Source organism: Drosophila subobscura, chromosome O (genome assembly GCF_008121235.1).
Source record: "Drosophila subobscura isolate 14011-0131.10 chromosome O, UCBerk_Dsub_1.0, whole genome shotgun sequence".
In the NCBI taxonomy this organism is placed as follows: Eukaryota; Metazoa; Arthropoda; class Insecta; order Diptera; family Drosophilidae; genus Drosophila; species Drosophila subobscura.
This window is the reverse complement of record NC_048533.1, coordinates 3,314,781-3,332,194: the sequence shown is the minus strand read 5'-3', so window position 1 is coordinate 3,332,194 and position 17,414 is coordinate 3,314,781. Positions and strand designations below refer to the sequence as shown.

At 52.0% G+C, this 17,414-nt stretch overlaps 2 protein-coding genes across 7 annotated transcripts; one reads left to right on the top strand and one right to left on the bottom strand.

The window, feature by feature from the left end:
• Positions 1-265: 265 nt before the first annotated feature.
• Positions 266-10,357, top strand: LOC117898510 (protein mini spindles). 6 transcript variants are annotated; one of them, XM_034807963.1, is made up of 16 exons: positions 266-527; positions 1,556-2,327; positions 2,393-2,463; positions 2,741-3,060; positions 3,123-5,659; positions 5,723-5,960; positions 6,028-6,566; positions 6,883-6,960; positions 7,144-7,554; positions 7,620-7,809; positions 7,870-8,123; positions 8,198-8,528; positions 8,594-8,767; positions 8,825-8,972; positions 9,092-9,348; positions 9,409-10,357. In XM_034807963.1, the coding sequence occupies exons 2-16, from the start codon at positions 1,639-1,641 to the stop codon at positions 9,487-9,489; spliced, it is 6,318 nt and encodes a 2,105-aa protein (XP_034663854.1). In that variant the 5' UTR covers positions 266-527; positions 1,556-1,638; the 3' UTR covers positions 9,490-10,357. The 6 variants fall into 6 exon arrangements, with proteins under 6 accessions (XP_034663854.1, XP_034663856.1, XP_034663855.1 ...); XM_034807965.1 differs by having other exon boundaries at positions 267-527; positions 9,119-9,348; XM_034807964.1 differs by having other exon boundaries at positions 267-527; positions 9,095-9,348.
• On the bottom strand, positions 10,325-17,045 carry LOC117898511 (NACHT and WD repeat domain-containing protein 2). Its single transcript, XM_034807969.1, has 12 exons — positions 16,867-17,045; positions 16,347-16,756; positions 16,137-16,281; positions 15,848-16,073; positions 15,348-15,789; positions 15,073-15,273; positions 13,477-14,325; positions 13,026-13,418; positions 12,655-12,968; positions 12,490-12,593; positions 11,319-12,428; positions 10,325-11,256 (listed from the first exon to the last, which is right to left on the bottom strand). Exons 1-12 carry the CDS (start codon positions 16,967-16,969, stop codon positions 10,358-10,360), a joined length of 5,196 nt encoding a protein of 1,731 aa, XP_034663860.1. The 5' UTR covers positions 16,970-17,045; the 3' UTR covers positions 10,325-10,357.
• Between the last annotated feature and the right edge of the window lie 369 nt (positions 17,046-17,414).

The window sequence follows — 17,414 nt, the reverse complement described above, 5'->3', positions numbered from 1 at the left end:
TCATTAGGTAAACAAACCAATAAAAAGGAGTATTTATAATAAGCCCAATTGATCCTTCAATCGGATTAAATTATTGTTTCAGTGTTAAAAGTCTTTGTAAACTGGTAATATCAAATAGAACATCAACATCGAGGAATATGATTTAAGACCACGGCATATTAGGGGATATTTTTAAAATGAGATGGTTTTTTTTTGAGGGTCTGACGGTATATTTTATCGATAATTCCGCGGTCACACTGAGCGACGCTTTGGTCGCTGTTTTTAAGAACATTTATTTATTTAAAGCCCGAAATTCCAAGTAATTTGCTTGCGGCGAAGTGTGGCAGCCAGAGTGCAAGACCGTCGTTTGGTTTTTTATTATTATTTATTATTGCTGCTGCCACAAAAGCCTATTCTCGGTGTGTGCGTCGTGAGTGTTTAGAGAGTGTGCAAGTGTGTTTGTGTTTCGCCTGTGAAAAATCGAAGTTATTGCATTGCGCAGCCTTTTGCCCCGGCAGCCCTTTATGCCAAGGAATTCCATGCTAATGGTGAGTGCCAAGGAATGCGCTTGAGTGCATCGAAATGTTTTAGGGTTTGTTTTCTGCCGTTCCGGCAGCTGCTGATGCTGCTGCTGCTGTTGCAGCTAGTTCTGTGGGCGTCGCTTGCGGTTGGCGTGAATTACGTCTTACGACACTCTGCTGCGCTTTTGCAGCTATCCAATTGCATTTACTGGAAATTAATATCCGTCCAATGTGTTACTGGAAGGAGCAAACGGTAAACGGCGGCATTTTGTTGACGCACAGCCCTGAGAGGCAAACATTTGTTTTTGCAATTGATCCGTTAATTCGAATGCGGCTGCGCGTCTGCGTGTGTGTGAGAAAGGGAGAGTGAGAGAGCACGAGAGACGCTCTGGCGAGGTCATAGCCAATAGCCGACTTGTGGAATGCTCTACACTGACTGATACTACGTCACATAAAGGTATATTAAGAGGAGGGTGAGGCAGTGCCGCTTCAGACGCCATTCTCGAGGACTCTGCTTTACCTTTTGTCAAATTTCCCTTTCGTCTAAGCCAAACATAAGCGTGCGTGCGTGTGTCACCTTTAGAAGGGATGATATTGGCCTGATTTATGCCCTGTTGCTGCACTGGAAACCCTACACGCCGCTTCATTGTCTCGTGTTTTTTGGGCGATGAACTCATCCTGGTGCCTCGTCATCGTCTGGAGACAAGCCCAAGAAGCACAAGAAGCGGCGGCGACATGAACTTTGCCCAAAAACTAATTTGCACGCCCAATTCTATTTCTGAGGCAAATAAAGGCAGCTTCTAAATATGGACCGGCCTGACGTCCGACCCATTTAAATGTTGTCGCCACTCCGCCGCCGCTGCATTCGTTCAGGCGTGACGGATGCTCCGGCCGATGCATTCCTTTGGGGTTTTCATCCACAATTAAGCTCAATTTTAAAACATTAGCATTGATTACTCCTGACACTCCACAAGTTCTGCTCTATTGGTGTTTGGTTTGCAGTTGATTTTAAAATTTTCGTGTCACATTTCATTATTCTCCTCTTAATCCGATAGGTTGCTCATTGAGACTCAAAGCTTCCACATAAGACACTGAGAAGAAACCCCAGGCAGACGCCAGATATACCAGAGCGCACATCATGGCCGAGGATACGGAGTACAAGAAGCTGCCGGTGGAGGAGCGTTGCGTACACAAGTTGTGGAAGGCCCGCGTCGATGGCTACGAGGAGGCAGCCAAGCTCTTCCGCGAACTGGACGACGAAAAGTCCCCGGAATGGTCCAAGTTTGCGGGACTCATCAAGAAAATGGTTGTGGACTCGAATGCCTTGGCCCAGGAGAAGGGTCTCGAGGCGGCGCTTATATTCGTGGAGAACAGCGGCCTCGCCGGTCGCACTGTCGGCGATGTGATGTCGGGCATTGTCCAGAAGTGCATTGCCGCACCAAAGACCAAGACCAAGGAGCTCTCTGTGCTGGTCACGCTCATGTACGTGGAGATTGAGAAGCAGGAGACTGTTGTCGAGGAGCTGGTCAAGGGCATGGACCACAAGAACCCCAAAATTGTGTCCGCCTGCGTGGCAGCCGTCACCCTGGCTCTGCGTGAGTTTGGTAACAAGGTTGTGGGCGTCAAGCCGCTGATCAAGAAGCTCGCTCCACTCATGTCCGACCGCGACAAGGCGGTGCGCGACGAAGGCAAGCAGCTGGCCGTGGAGATCTATCGCTGGATCGGTGCCGCCATGAAGGCACAGATTGCCACCCTGCCGCAGGTGACACTTAAAGAGCTGGAAGATGAATTTGAGAAGCTCAAGGGAGAGCGTGCTGAGCCCTCCAGGTTAGATATCTTTGAGAACTTTTTGTCATTGTATAGTCTTATAATTTGTTTTTATTTCATTGTAGATATCTCAAGTCACAGCAGGAGAAGCAGGCAAAAATCGCAGAGACTGCGGCCAGCGAGGATGTGTATAATGGTAATACAAATGCCATTTAAATTACGTTACGTTTTGTTCCATTTGTTTTCTGTCTGTATCGCTTCCTTTAATGTGCATTTTTGATCGAATTCTGCACTAACTTTTGTTTGTTTTTTATGTCAAATAACCTTCAATTTTCAATTTGTTTGTTTTCTTTTGATGACAAAATGAAACTCGAAAAAGAAAGTACGTGTACAATTATTGCATGCAGCGCAATAGAAAGAAAAAAGTCATTGTTCCCACCTTAAAACCCTTCCCTGTTGTGTATCCCTTACAGAAGAGGATGGTGATGCTGGGGCTGAAGAAATGGATCCCTTGGATCTGCTTGATCCTGTCGACATACTGTCCAAGATGCCCAAGGACTTTTACGATAAACTCGAGGAAAAGAAGTGGACTCTGAGGAAGGAGTCTTTAGAGGCGTTGGAGAAACTGCTTACCGATCATCCAAAGCTGGAGAGCGGCGAGTACGGAACTCTGGTGAATGCACTGAGGAAGGTGATCACCAAGGACTCCAATGTGGTCCTGGTGGCACTGGCTGGCAAGTGTCTGGCCATGTTGGCCAAAGGATTGGTCAAGCGCTTCTCCAACTATGCATCGGTGAGTGGTTTTCGAGGACATCTAATCTAAATCTAATCGGGGAAATCCTCTGTTATTCGCAGGGCTGTGTGCCATCGTTGCTGGAAAAATTCAAGGAGAAGAAACCCAATGTGGTGGCTGCCCTACGGGAGGCCATGGATGCAATTTACATGTCCACATCGCTGGAGGCCCAGCAGGAGGCCATTGTCGAGTCGCTGGCCAACAAGAATCCTAGTGTCAAGTCAGAGACGGCTCTCTTCCTGGCCCGCGCGCTGTGCCGCACCCAGCCCACGGCCCTGAACAAGAAGCTGCTCAAGCTGATGGCCACCAATCTGGTGAAGACCTTAAATGAGCCGGATCCCACGGTGCGCGACAGCAGCGCCGAGGCCCTGGGCACTCTGATGAAGCTGGTGGGTGAGAAGACGCTGGAGCCACTGCTGGCCGATGTGGATCCCCTCAAGATGAGCAAGATCAAGGAGTGCTACGAAAAGGCAGAGATTAAGGTGAAGATTGTCGGCCCCAAGAAGGAGACGCGGCCAGCCTCTGCTCCGCAATCCAAGGCGGGAGGAGCAGCCCGGCCCACAGCAGGCAGTGCGGCACCCAAGGCAGTGTCCCGCCCCGCCACATCGGGTGCTCGCAAGTTGGTTAAGAAGAATCCTGCAGCTGCAGCTCCGGCTGCTGCCGCCGCCTCCAAGGCAGCTCCCGGCAAAGCGCTGGCCACCGAGCGTGATATGGCCTCGGAGGAGGTGCAGGCCAAGTCGGAGGAGATTTTGCCAGCCGAAATACTCAGCGGATTGGTGGACTCCAATTGGAAGACTCGCCTGGCTGCCGTAGAACAGCTGCTGGGCGAGGTACCCAGCTACGATGCCAAGCAGCCGGGCATTTCTCAGGTGCTGGTGCGCACCGTCAGCGGCCGCAAGCCCGGCCTGAAGGAGATGAACTTCCAAGTGCTCAAACTGAAGCTGGACATCATACGCAGCGTCGCAGAGACCTATCCCCTGACCACCATCACCGTGGATCATGTCATTAATGAGATCACAGAGAAACTGGCGGATGCCAAGAATGGACCGGTCGCTGGCGATGTCCTGTCTGCCTTTGCGGAGGCCACCAAGCTGGAGTACGTGGTGGGCAGGGTCCTCGGCTTTGCCTTTGAGCAAAAGTCACCAAAAGTGCAGTCGGAGGCCTTCAATTGGGTGGCCAAGGCCATCACGGAGTTTGGCTTCCAGATGCAGCCCAAGATGCTCATCGAGGACGTTCGCAAGGGCGTGCAGAGCACCAATCCTACGGTGCGCGGTGCCGCCATCCAGCTGGTAGGCACCATGTCCATGTACATTGGCAGCGCCCTCATGATGTTCTTCGACAGCGAGAAGCCCGCTCTGAAGTCGCAGATTCAAACGGAATTCGATAAGAATGTGGGCGAGAAGCCGCCACGGCCAGTGCGTGGAGCACAGCGGGGCAGTGGTGGCGGAGCCAGCACGCCGGATGGCGGCGATGACGACGACGAGACTGGCGGCCAGGAGGAGGACATGGCCTGCAACATGGCGGATCTGCTGCCACGAGTGGACATCGCACCGCAGATCACGGAGGCACTACTGAAGGAAATGTCCGACAAGGACTGGAAGATGCGCAACGAGGGACTCACGAAGCTGCAAGCCATCATCACGGAGTCGCGGCTCATCAAGCCGTCCATCGGAGACCTGGCGCCCGCTCTGGCCCACCGTCTCGTAGACTCGAATGCGAAGATTGCACAGACGACGCTCTCCATCTGCGAGCAGCTGGCCACGGCCATGGGCTCTGGGTGCCGCAACCATGTGCGCACTCTCTTCCCGGGCTTCCTGCATGCTCTGGGCCATGGCAAGGATTTCGTGCGGGCCGCCGCCCTCAGCTGCATCAATACGTTCGGCGAGAAGGGCGGCTACAAGGAGTTCTTCGAGAGCGAAATGATTGCCGATGCCCTGAAGGGTCCCTCGACGGCCCTCAAGGTGGAGCTGTGGGCGTGGTTGGCGGAGAAGCTGCCAGGGATTCCACCCAAAACGATTTCCAAGGAGGATCTCAACTCGATGGTGCCACAGCTGTATGCCCACATCTGCGATCGAACGGCCGATGTGCGGAAGAACGCCAACGAGGCGGTGCTCGGGGTCATGATTCACCTGGGATTCGAGGCCATGAACCGGGCGCTGGACAAACAGAAGCCCGCCTCCAAAGCGGCCATTCTGGCAGCGCTCGAGAAGGCGCGTCCCAATCTGCCCGTCAAGCCGCTGCCCAAGGGCAAACAGCAGGCGCCCATACTCGAGGATCCCGTGAAGAAGACAGTACGTGGTGGTGGAGCCGCTGGAGGAGCGGGAGCTGGCGCACAGAAGGCGCCCAATTCCAGGGCCACTCTCGTAGGTGAGAAGGCGGCTGCACCCTCACGCAAGAAGGAGGAGGATGTGGACACATCGCCACTGCTGGCTGTTAACACGGCCAAGAACCAGCGACTCCTTGACGAGCAGAAGATGCGTGTCCTCAAGTGGACCTTCACCACGCCCCGCGAGGAGTTCAACGAACTACTCCGCGAACAGATGACGGTGGCGAGCGTGAACAAGGCGCTGATGGCCAACATGTTCCACGACGATTTTCGGTAGGTCCACCAGGTCATTCACTGTACAGACAGGCTCTTATTTATAACCTCTCCCATTCGCAGTTATCACTTGAAAGTCATCGAACAGTTGAGCGATGATTTGGCCAGCAATGGCAAGGCATTGATCTGCAATCTGGATCTGATACTCAAATGGTTGACGCTGCGCTTCTACGATACGAACCCTTCAGTGCTGCTCAAGGGTCTCGACTATCTGATGCAGGTCTTCCAGATGCTCGTCGGCGTGGAGTATATCCTGGGGGAGAACGAGGCCGCAAGCTTTGTGCCTCATTTGTTGCTCAAGGTAAGCCAAGGGTTGCCCTTTCCCTTCCTGTAGAGTATCCCTAAAATCTCAATATTTCTTCCTGTAGATTGGTGATCCCAAGGATACGGTACGCAATGGCGTGCGTCGGGTCCTGCGACAGGTTCTGTTGGTCCATCCCTATGGCAAGATCTTCCCCTACGTCATGGATGGCCTCAAGTCGAAGAATGCCCGCCAGCGCACCGAGTGCCTTGATGAGCTCAGCTTTCTGATTGAATCGTATGGCGTGGGCATCTGTTCGAATGCCTCCATCAAGGACATCTCTCGCCAGATCTCCGATCGCGACAACTCTGTGCGCAACGCGGCCCTCAACTGCATGGTGCAAGTGTTTTTCCTCACCGGCGAGAAGCTCTACAAGCAGCTCAACCATCTCAACGAAAAGGATCTCTCCATGCTGGACGAACGCATCAAGCGGGCCAAAAAGACATACAAACCGCCATCGGCAGCAGCCGCAGAAATGCCAAGCGGTGGTGGTGGTGGCGGCAAGCTGGCAGCACAGCCCGTTCTACAGCAGCAGGAAAGCATCGAAATCGAGGACGCTGTGGTGGGCAATGGTTATGGAGATGAGTTGCCGCCGCCAAGCGATGGGTAAGACCTAAAATTGGCAATAGCTTTCGGATTTAGTTTTGATGAATGTTTTGCGCGCGCTCTTTGGATGGAGACACTACTGGCAGAAGGAGCTACGTAAAGTACGTACATATTAAAGCCACAACAAAAGGTGGAAGAGAATCTCCTGCCATCTGTCTGCCAGGAGTTTCCAATCAGTGTTTGAAAAGGCTGCCACGACTCAAGCTTTTCAAGCACTGTTTTACTCCATCCTCTGGGTCGCAGTAGATTGAATATTTTCTTTTGATTTTCCGTTTATTTTTTCGTTAACAATTCATATTAATTTCCATCGAATCAGCTTGCAGCAAGAAAGCAGCCAAAAGGAGGGAAATGGCACGAATGTGACGGCCTATTTGTACTCCCTGACTCGACAGGCGTAAAGTGGCTTTTCTTTTATACTTTTTCCTTAAATGTTTAGTGTTTCGTTTTCGTTTGTTGCTTTGCCTAGTTTGTCATTGTTTGGAGTGTTGTTTGCTTTTGTTTTATCGTCGCTTATGTTCTTTATGTGTGTTGGCACTGCCAGAGTTCAACTTACACTCTCTTTTGCATAATTTTGCAGCACCTTCGACCAGGCCCCGTCCTCACAGCTGCTCCAATTGCAGCAGCAACTGCAACAGCTGCAGCAGCAGGCCCAGCAAAAGCGGCCCAGTGGACCCTTTGGATTGGACTCGCAGGTCATCGCAGACATCGAGAAGGATTGGGTGCGCGTGGATCATATGGAGTTCAAGCAGCTGCCCTCAGTGGACATATCGCTGCTGTACGAGCCCATCAAGGTGATACCCACGCGTGGAGGCGTCCAGTATCCGCAGGATAAATTCGATCGCCTCATCTCGCGTCAGCACTACATGCAGCAAACTCTCACAACGCCCCCCTCAGCCAATGCCAGCATGGCCAGCGGCATCTCGCCCTATCGTAGTCCCCCGCGCAATCAGCAGCAGTACCAGCAGCACATGGACAACCATATGCCAAAGTAAGTGGAAGAGTAAATTCTTATTTTAATGACCCTTTTCATTGGTTTCTGTCTCTGTTTTGCAGCCTGGCTGATGTCCTGCCCAAGCATGACCCACAGCTGGTGAAGGTGATCAAGGCTGTCAGCAGCACAGACACCATGAAGGCACGTGCAGCCATCAACGAGCTGGCGGCCATCATTGAGTCCCCTGAGAAGCAGGCCGTGCTGCGCGACTACGAAGAAATCTTCATCCAAAATGCGCTGGCACAGTTGAAGGTGAGGGAGTACTCTGCATAGACCAATCCTCTATTTATATTTCCCTTGTTTGTTTTGCAGAATCTTTCACAGCTGCCGACGGCACAGTCTTTGGTGATTTATCAGCCGCTTTTGTCCATTTTGTATACCTTTTTCCATGCCAACATTCTGGGCAAAACGCTGAGCGTGGCCTGCATCAAGAATCTCATGTCTGCGCTGCTTCATTTGATGGCCGATCCCAAGTTGGCCAACGGCGAGGACAGCCAGTACAACAAGGTGATCAATGGCATTTGTCTGAAAGTGCTGGACAAGGTTAATTTCACGAATTTAAATTGGTGAGTGCCCGACCAACTACTTTATGCCTGCCTCAGATTTACCCAGATTAATGGCTGCTGTTTTTTCTGTCTAGTGCCCTCATTCGCTTGCTGCGTGAAACCTGCCCGGTGGCAGGGCTGCCCAAATTCACGGATCTGCTGATGAAATGCATTTGGCGAAACGTCAAGATGCTGCCAGAGCGCAGCAATGAGCTGAACTACGATGCCGTGATATTGGAGGCGCACGAATTCATGCTGGCACTGCCCAGCAGCTGGTGGCAGACACGGCCATCAGACACGCCGCTGCGCACAGTCAAGACGATTGTCCACAACATGGCCAAGGTGAAGGGGAATGCCATACTGCAGCATCTCAATCAGATACCCACACACTCGGAGTTGCACACGTATTTGATACGCATCCTGAAGGTAAGAACAGGTCCCTCAATAGCTATAGCAGAAATGTGTTTCATGGTGCTTTGTTCTCTTTGTAGAATTTCCAAAAGGATGGCTCTTCGGCAGGGACTGGTGCCTCGCCACAAAGAGCCAAGGAGATTGCCTCGAAGCGTATCTCGCATCAGACCCATGACACAGTATCGCAAATCTTTAAGCTCATCTCCGACAGAGACACAAAGCAGCAGGGGCTGCAGAAGCTCTACGATTTTAAGGTGAATTATACGAGATACTTTTTGGACTTTGTCACTCATTGAAATCTCATTTTGTAGCAACAAAATCCGGACATAGATCTGAGCACCTTCCTGCAGGGCTCCAGTGTCACTTTTCACAAGTACATCGAGGAGGGTTTGGCGGAGATTGAGCGCAGCCAGAAGGGAATGTCCGGCTCCGCCGGACAGGCGCCGGATAATCGCATGGGTAAGCGTTCAGGCCATATACACACACACACACACACACACACAGTTCTCTCTCTGCATCCCATACTAACCATAACATTAAACATGTGGCCATGTATTTCTGTATTTCGACACCCCCAACAGCTGCTACACGTTCTTATCTCACAGATGCCAACAACCATCAGAATCAGAATGCTGGCGCCGAGCACGATGCCGACTTCTGGATGGACCGATTGCAGTATTTGATGGGCGGCGGTGTCGGTGTGGGTGGCAAAATGATGTCCACACGCCATACGTCTGACGATGGATCGCGCATGATGATGGACAATAAGGTGGCCGATGAGAATCTCTGCTTAAGCTCGATGAACTCCCAGAAGGCTTCGCTTATCCGCAGAGAGGTAACACGAGATGTGCATCATTAAGGAGTGATCTGTAATCAATGTAAAATGTCCTTTCAGAAACCCGATGTCTCGCCGAATCGCTTGCAGCATATCCAAGCAAAGTTGGCGCAGATCAAGAAGGAGAACCACGCGCAGTAGGGGACTCCATACATAGTTGCAGAGGACAAACACAGAAAGAGAGATTGAGACAACATACAGATGATGATGATGATGTCGTGATGGACGCTTGTCTTTAACTAAATGAATCATTTATTATGTAACATTAGTTATAGTCTGCTTAAACACCACACACACCCGATGTGCACATATATATACTCACACATACAAATGCTACGGATGCGGAGGCAGATGCAGGATGCAGATATGCGGAGATAATGTTTAGTAACAGCAGAACAGCAGCAGCGGATTCAAGGGCAGGTTAACAAGTAACAATTAACAATAATTAACAGATGCTACAGTACTACGACTACTACTACCAACTACTAAGCTTAATCTTTGGACCATCCTGCCAAAAGTCACTCCTAAAGCCACACACTATATATCTATCTCTATATATATATATATTGTACTTGAATTAGCGCTGAGTAATGTCTTTTTGTTTCGATTGGAATTTGTTGGTTAAGCTGCAAGCAAAGAGCAACAGTGGCGGCAGCGGCATGTTTAAAGATTTAGTGTCTTGTTTTGTTGCCACCCCTTAGGATCGATTCTTGTTATCCGTCTGGTTACGTTTTTCCGATGCCACAACTCCATTTGTTTCCGACCTTAAGTTATACTCTTAAAGCATAGTTTTCTTAGCCTATAGCAGCTACCAATGTTTTAACCAATGTTTAAGTTTAAGCTTCATTCAGTTTAATGCCACTCACACACCCCCTATCATCCACTCACACTTAAGGCAGACAGCATTGCACGCTCGAGCATATTTTTGTAACACAACACAACATCCTTCTATATCCTTGTCCTATCCATGAACTATATGCGAAAAATAAATGTTATATTTATAATTCAACTAATCCATGGCCACGGGCACCACCACATCCTCTGTTATTTCGGTGAGCAGCTCCCCCTCGCCGTCCTCGCCCTCCCCGTCGCCTCTGCTGGGCTTGGCATAGCGCGAGGAAATGGTGGCCACACGTATGGCCGCCTTGAAGCCCACACGTGCCTTCATCTTGGCCAGCTTTGCCTTCCAGTTCTCGTCGCGGGACGGCAGCTCGTTGAGGTACTCGATCATCTCCTGCTTCTTGGGATCCACAATCGCCAGCACCGACATGCAGCCATCTACGGTGCCCAGGACAATGGCCCGTCCGTCCTTGCTGCTCTTGATGGCCGTCAGCTCGGCCTGCAGCCGATAGTTGGCTATCATCTCGGTGTCGCCGGTGCGGAAGACGCGGATGGTCTTCCGTCCGCTGTGATAGTACGCCACATACTCGTCGTTCTCCGTAAAGATGCAAATCACCGAGAAGACGCCCTCGGCCACCTTTGGAATGAATGTCTTGACGGTGGTGCCCTTGCGCAGCTCCAGCATCTCCAAGCCGCCGCGCGTCGGGGCATACAGGCCGCACTTGCCGTCCCGCGTGATGCTGCCGCCCCACTTGGCTATGGAACGGATGTGCTTCTTGGTCTTGATGTCCATGACGCTGCCCTTCTCGCTGCTAATGACCGCCACCTGGTTGGCCTTGTGGGGCATTGGCACCAGAGCAAACACCTCCTTGATGGCGCATCCCTTGAGCATAATCTTCGAGACAAAGGCCCCATTGGTGGCGCTGTACACGCCCAGGCAATCCTTGTTCGACTTGTCCACGGTCACGACCACGATGTACGCATTGTCCGCAGTCATCACCGACTTGCGGAAGGGCATGCCCGTGATCATACGAATGGGGAACTCAAAGCGGAACAGAATGGTGCCCTCTGAAAACAGAACGGATCAATGGTAAGCTCATGGGATAGATCTATGTAGTGGTAGTCCCCACCTGGCACTGATCTTAATGTTGTTATAGCCGTCAATCGATTGGTCTCATCATTGGCCGCCGCCAGGATATCCCGCTGATTGATGTTCGGCACCGAAACGGTCAGCACTTTGTAGCCATAGTCCAGGAGGGTGATCTGCTGTATCCCTGGCTGATCGTCGCGAAAGACCACCTGCTCGGAGACGCGATTCCACACAAGAAACTTTCCCGTCTCCGAGGATATGATGTAGCGGCCGTCGGGCGTGATCTCGGCATGCGTCACAATGGCGCCCAGCGCACTGTCCGACAGTTTGGCCAGCAGGCGGCCGGAGCGTGTCTCCCAGACGCCAACACAGCCGCGTGTGACAGTCACGGCCATGTCCACTTCGGACAGGCTGATGTCATCGATCTGCAGCTCGTGGCGATCTATGACGTGCACCTTCTCGAAGATGTTGTTGATGTTCCACACCTTCACGGACCGATCGATGGAGGAGGTCACCAGGTTGTTCCAGTTGCCGATCGTCAGCGGCTCCAGCTGGATGATGCGCCCAAAGTGGGCGTCCAGGACTTTGGCCAGCTGTCCCGAGGGCAGGCACCAGACATACAGATTCTTGCGCACCCCAGCGACGGCATAGTCCAGCCGAGAGCTCACCATAATCGAGTTGGATTGCATGATGCGGGTGGTGATGTTCCGCACGCCATGTGGCAGCGGCAGGTACAGTGCCCCCTCGGTCAGACGGGACTCTGGCTCATCCTTGAGCTTGTCGCCAAAGTCCCAGATGACAAAGCCTTTGCCGGCGGTGCCGAGGAGCATGCGGTCGTGCTGGTCCAGGCGCAGCTGCAACAGCATCTCCTTTTCATCGTTCTCGAAGCGTGGCAGAGTCTCCACCAGCCGCCAGCTGATGGCACCGCTCTCCCCATCCTCTACAAAGTCAAGTACGGACACCTCAAAGTTCTCCTCGCTGGCACAGCCGTAGGCCCGTGTGCGGCTCTTGTTCATGGCCAAGGCACTGTAGAATCTCTTCGAACTGGAGTAGTTGCCGCCACGACACGAGTCCAGCCGCAGTCGCATATCATTGATAGATCCCGACCAGAACACAACATTGTAGTCTGTGGGACTAAAGAATTCCATAGCTGCAAAAGGTTTGGGTGGTAAGTAAAGCGAAATAAAGGGAATATCTCAGGTCTATCTCACTTAGGATCTCCCAATCAGCGTTCTCGCCAGGCACATCGAAGGTGTCCACCAGATTGCCGCGCATATCGAACTGCGCCCAACGCAGCTTACAAGTGATGAAGAGACTAAACCAAAGGGATTCGAGTAGAGGAAGCGTCTGGGTGGAGTGTGTTTTAGCGAACTTACCAATGATTGAGCAAGTAGAGACCACTGACAGGACCGTGGCACTCCTCGAAGGGGCTGTTGATCACCACAAATTCGCTGGAGAGCATGTTGAGGAGCACCGTCTGATTGTTGTTTGAGTAGGCGGCGGCCCACTTGTTGTCCGGACTGAGGACCAGCTGCTGCATGATGCCCTCGATGCCGGGATTCACGTCACGCGTCAGATCCGATGTGGACAGATCAAAGGTGATGAAGTGCGTGGAAATGGAGACCATGTAGCGCATGTCGCTGGTCAAACAAAAGGCAAACACTGCAAACTGATGGCCCTCCAGGGAGTACTAAGAGGAGCACAAAGGAGATTATAGATCCGATTTCAAGTGGGGGAAACACTTTACCTTCAAGGGTCCACCTGGTGTGTGCAGGCAGTGATTGACCGGAATGAGAGCACAATCCTTGGGTCCACTGCGATCGCAGGCGCGCAGCAGCATCTTGATGTTGGGATTGCCACCAATCTCGGGCAGCAGGCGTCCAATCAGCTGCGGAGCGAGCATGTTCGGGTAGATGGCCAGAATGGCGCCGCCCAAGCGCAGGGCATCGGCAACCAGCATGAGCTCGCGCCTGGCCTCCTTGTCCTCCGTGTTGGTGGAGGCATCCTCGAAGTCGGCAAGCACCGCCTGCAGCGGACAGCTCGAAAGCTTGGCGTGCAGCCAGTCGTAGTTGAAGAGGACGTGCTCGAACAGATCCTTGAAGCGTCGCGAGCGCACAAAGTGGAACGGCAGCTCCCCAAACTGTAGGAAGATTCAAATGAAAGTGGGACCAACAAGATAGAGAAAACCATTGACGCACCTTGCGTAGATTATAACGCTTGGATAGTCCATCCTTGCTGCTGAATACCAGCGGCTGAATGGGCACCTTACGATCCGCGGAGCCCTCCTTGTCGGCCAGGCCGAAGCGGTGTCGCTGGATCTCGGTGAACTTGAACGGCTTGGGCACACCGCCGCCCCAGATGCCCAGATAGTAGTCCGCAATCATCGAGTGGAAGTATATGGCCATGTTCATGTTCTTGAAGTAGCGCTCCTTGGCGGTGTCTCGGAACTGTCGGTGATACCAGTTCATCACATTCACCCCATCCGCCTCACGCTCGCTCAAATAGTTGGGCAGATCGTTTCGAATACGCGTCCAGAGCAGCGGCGGAATGCGACGCACTGGCGGCATATGGTACTGATACACATCGTCCAGCACTTTGTCGTCCAGCGAGATGAGATCCTCCAGCTCGCTCTCTGACAGCCCAGATTTTGAGGCCGTGATGTAGGCCAGGGCGTGAAAGACCAGAATGCGTCCGTGCTGCTTCTCCACGCGCTCGAAGAGCAGCATAATGGAGTCCATCACCGTGTTGGCCAGATGCGTCTCCTGTGGCCGTGTGTAGCTCCGCCAGCGACAGATCTCGGCAAAGACGAGCTTCACGAAAATTGGCAGCGAGCACTTGCTGATGGCATTTGCCACCAGACGCCACTGATAGTTGTTGAGATCCCGGCATGCCGTCTTCATCCACATCTTGATGACGTTCATGGCCAGATCCTCGCCCAGCGCCGTCACCTCGATAAAGTTCTCCTCCACGTCGATCATCTTGCACAGGACATGGTACTCGTGCGAGACTGTCGGATTCGCGGGCTCATTGGCGCACGAAATGATGATCTGTAAGGAGTGGTTGAGTGGGGGGAGGAGATCTCTTAGCAATGTTCCAAGAGCTAAAAGCTGATGCCAACAGAGGATTGCCTCATGCAGAACGGCCATCCTCTAGGCGTCGTGCGATTTGTGATTTTGCTTAGCAGGCACAAGTCAAGCAATTGGAAAAACTTACACAATATCCCAAAGGAGTATTTTGGGGGGGAATGGCATGCATTATAATAATAATATTTTAAGATTCTTTGAATGTTTCATGCAGTGCGAGCAGCGTCTTCTCTTTCTATATACAAATCGTAGGATGAATGAACTTGTAAGGTGTTGGGGTCACCTTTCAGAAATTGTTGGATTATCGAAGGGTCTTTAAGTGCAGACCTACGCGTAGTCTTATGTGAAAGTGAAAGAGAGGAATCATGCAGAGAATTTTGTATGTACACATGCAGAGGACTGTCACCAGATCGTACAATGAATGAGGGTGGATCTTGTACAGATTGGGGTCACCTTTCAGAGTAGTAGCTAGAAATAACTGGATTATAGAAGGCTCTTATAGTGCAGACCAACGAGTAGTCGTAACTTAAAGTGAGAGAGAGAGTAATCATGCAGAGAATTTTGTAGAGTGTTGGGGGGATAGTGGTATCAAAAGTATCCCAATATCAAATATCAAATATCATGCATTACTATTAGTAGATAGTAAAATATTATGTACACATGCAGCGGTCTGTTTGTCAGATCAGGAGAGGAGAGGAGTGTCTGTCTCACCTTACAGTGCTGTGGCAGACGCGTTGGTATCCAGGATACCTTGTTCGAGTCTTGTGTGCCCGTCAGCTGATCGACCGAGTCGAGGTAGAGGGTGAGCGGCTGGTTGGGGCTAGCATAAGTTAGTAATTGCTTAAAGTGTGCTGTTAAGGGTACAAGATCATCGGGTATGTTCTCAAAGGGTAGCATATAGTTGTACGAGATCTGCTTGGGAATGGTTTCGAGAGCGGGTTATTAGGAGGGAATCACTTAGGGGGTAGCTATTGGCTGAATATCACCTGCTGACAGATGGAAATCAGGGTGGCCGTCAAGGCACTGGAGTCCGGCGTGGTGCCCAGGAAGCGGATGACATTGATGGGCCGGACATGGGCGAACCACTCGGTGGCCACCAGGGCGGCGCTCTTGGAGAGCAGCGAGGTCTTGCCGCAGCCTCCGTCGCCGAAAAGGACAAGTGGCTTATCTGAATCCCCCAGCATGTAGCGCTTGATACGCTCGCAACTCTCCTCCCGGCCGTAGAATATCTTCACCGAGTTGTTGCAAGCGTGCAAATGCTGAAGGATCTCAGTTACTATCTGCCCCTGAGCACTGGAGTCCTCTTTGCGCATCGCCCTATCCACCAGCTTCACCACATTCTTATAGAAGTGCGATATGAAATGATTCAGGTACTCCTCGTGCGTCTCAATGTCCAGTCCCTCGCGTCCAATCCACTCCACAGTGTATCTGGAAAGAGATGCTAGGATTATAATCCATCCAAGTATTGTCTTTACTTCTCTCTTACTTCTGTGCATTGCTCGACTCTATCTTAGCGGGGAGTCGTGTGTCCCTCAGGTCTCCCAGCAGCTTGGCCGACTCCGTGTCCAGACTCCGATTGATGATGTCCACGAAGAGCGAGGCCTTCTTCAGATTCTGCAGATTGATGTTGTTGATGTACCGCACATAGGCCAGGCAATGGTTCTTCGTATTCTTAACATTCAGCACGCCATTGATCACCTCCCGCTCAGTCACTAAACGCGGATTAATCTACGGTCAGAGCTACAGGCTAGAGGCCACCCGAGACTACCGCTCACCCGACATGAAGTAGTTGTGTACGTCGTCCTTGGACATCTTGTTGCTGGCCCCCAAAGAGGCGGTTGCCTTTCGGAGTAGTTTCTGCATTTTGTTGAGGGTGTCCCACCACACGGCCTGATCCTCCGCCTGCAGCTTGGGCACACGCTGCGGAGGGGGAATAACTCTTTAGGGACACTCTTCCTCAATGAAGGGACTGTGTGTCTTCTCACCTTATTGTTGAAATTAATCAGTATCGATGAAATTGGCTGCAGCACAGAGATTGGTGGCACAGCATTGCTGTCCTTCTTGTACCACAGATCGAGCAGGGCCCGATCCACGCCCATCGATGTCAGCTCTTCGCATATCAGGGCCAGCTCCGAGGACACTATGTACGTGGGTATGGGCCGATAGCCGTACTTCTGGCCCAGAAACACAATAAAGTTCGGACCCATCGAGAGCCGCTGACAGTTTTTGATCTCGCGCATGCACAGCTCCGTGGTCATGTGATCGTCGGTGGCCTCGTCTCGCACACCCCAGCGCATGTCCACCACTTGAAACTCCAGGCCGTGCTTCTCGCGGCAATAGTCCTTGATGCGGGGATAACACTTGGCCATCAGCGTGTTCCTCTCCATGGTGGTGTCTGTTGGGATGAAAATCCGCGTTACATAACCCTTTTCACACTTTCACACATGTCGTCGCCCACGGCATGGGGGCCCATTTCCACTTGACTGATTCGATTTGTTGACCCACCCGTGAACGTTGAGCTCGTAAAGATGCGCACAATCTTGGAGCTAACCGGCGGCAGGGCCTCCAGGGAGCCCAGAAAGATCGAGTCTATGGTGCGGTCATCCATGGCTGGCTAGTTGCTTCGCTTGATTGCTGCTCTTGCTGAGCAGCTTCTTCTCTAGGACGTTCCGCTGCAGTTGAAATCCAATATGTGTCTGCGCCAAAACGAAGACTCAGACGAGACCCAGAAAGTGGCGTAAAGTTCGCTGCTGTTTGGTCGATAATCCCCGGATACATGCGGCGCATTTGACAGTCGCCTAGTTGACGGGTTGTTTTTGAGTTCAGCGGCTCCCCTAGACTCCACTCCATCGACGTGGGGCATGCCAGAACCACCTGCAGAGGAAGGAGACTCCTGCCCAGCCCAGTTCACCTGTTGCTCAAACTGATTGAAAAGCCATAGCGCCTCTTTGATGGTATGTCAGGTTGCCTGATTGATGTCCTGAGACCTGAGTCCCGCTTTGACATACAAACAGGTGTTTTCAAGTGCTCAGGACCCGCCCTGCCCCCATGGC

Excerpts from the sequence above, each read along its gene's own strand:
- LOC117898510 (XM_034807963.1), top strand. The coding sequence starts at position 1,639 with ATGGCCGAGGATACGGAGTACAAGAAGCTGCCGGTGGAGGAGCGTTGC. Across the intron at positions 3,061-3,122 it reads GCTTCTCCAACTATGCATCG|GGCTGTGTGCCATCGTTGCT; the intron begins GTGAGTGGTTTT and ends TGTTATTCGCAG. Across the intron at positions 6,961-7,143 it reads TACTCCCTGACTCGACAGGC|CACCTTCGACCAGGCCCCGT; the intron begins GTAAAGTGGCTT and ends ATAATTTTGCAG.
- LOC117898511 (XM_034807969.1), bottom strand. The coding sequence starts at position 16,969 with ATGGATGACCGCACCATAGACTCGATCTTTCTGGGCTCCCTGGAGGCC. Across the intron at positions 12,969-13,025 it reads CACCAGGTGGACCCTTGAAG|TACTCCCTGGAGGGCCATCA; the intron begins GTAAAGTGTTTC and ends TGCTCCTCTTAG. Across the intron at positions 11,257-11,318 it reads AACATTAAGATCAGTGCCAG|AGGGCACCATTCTGTTCCGC; the intron begins GTGGGGACTACC and ends TTCTGTTTTCAG.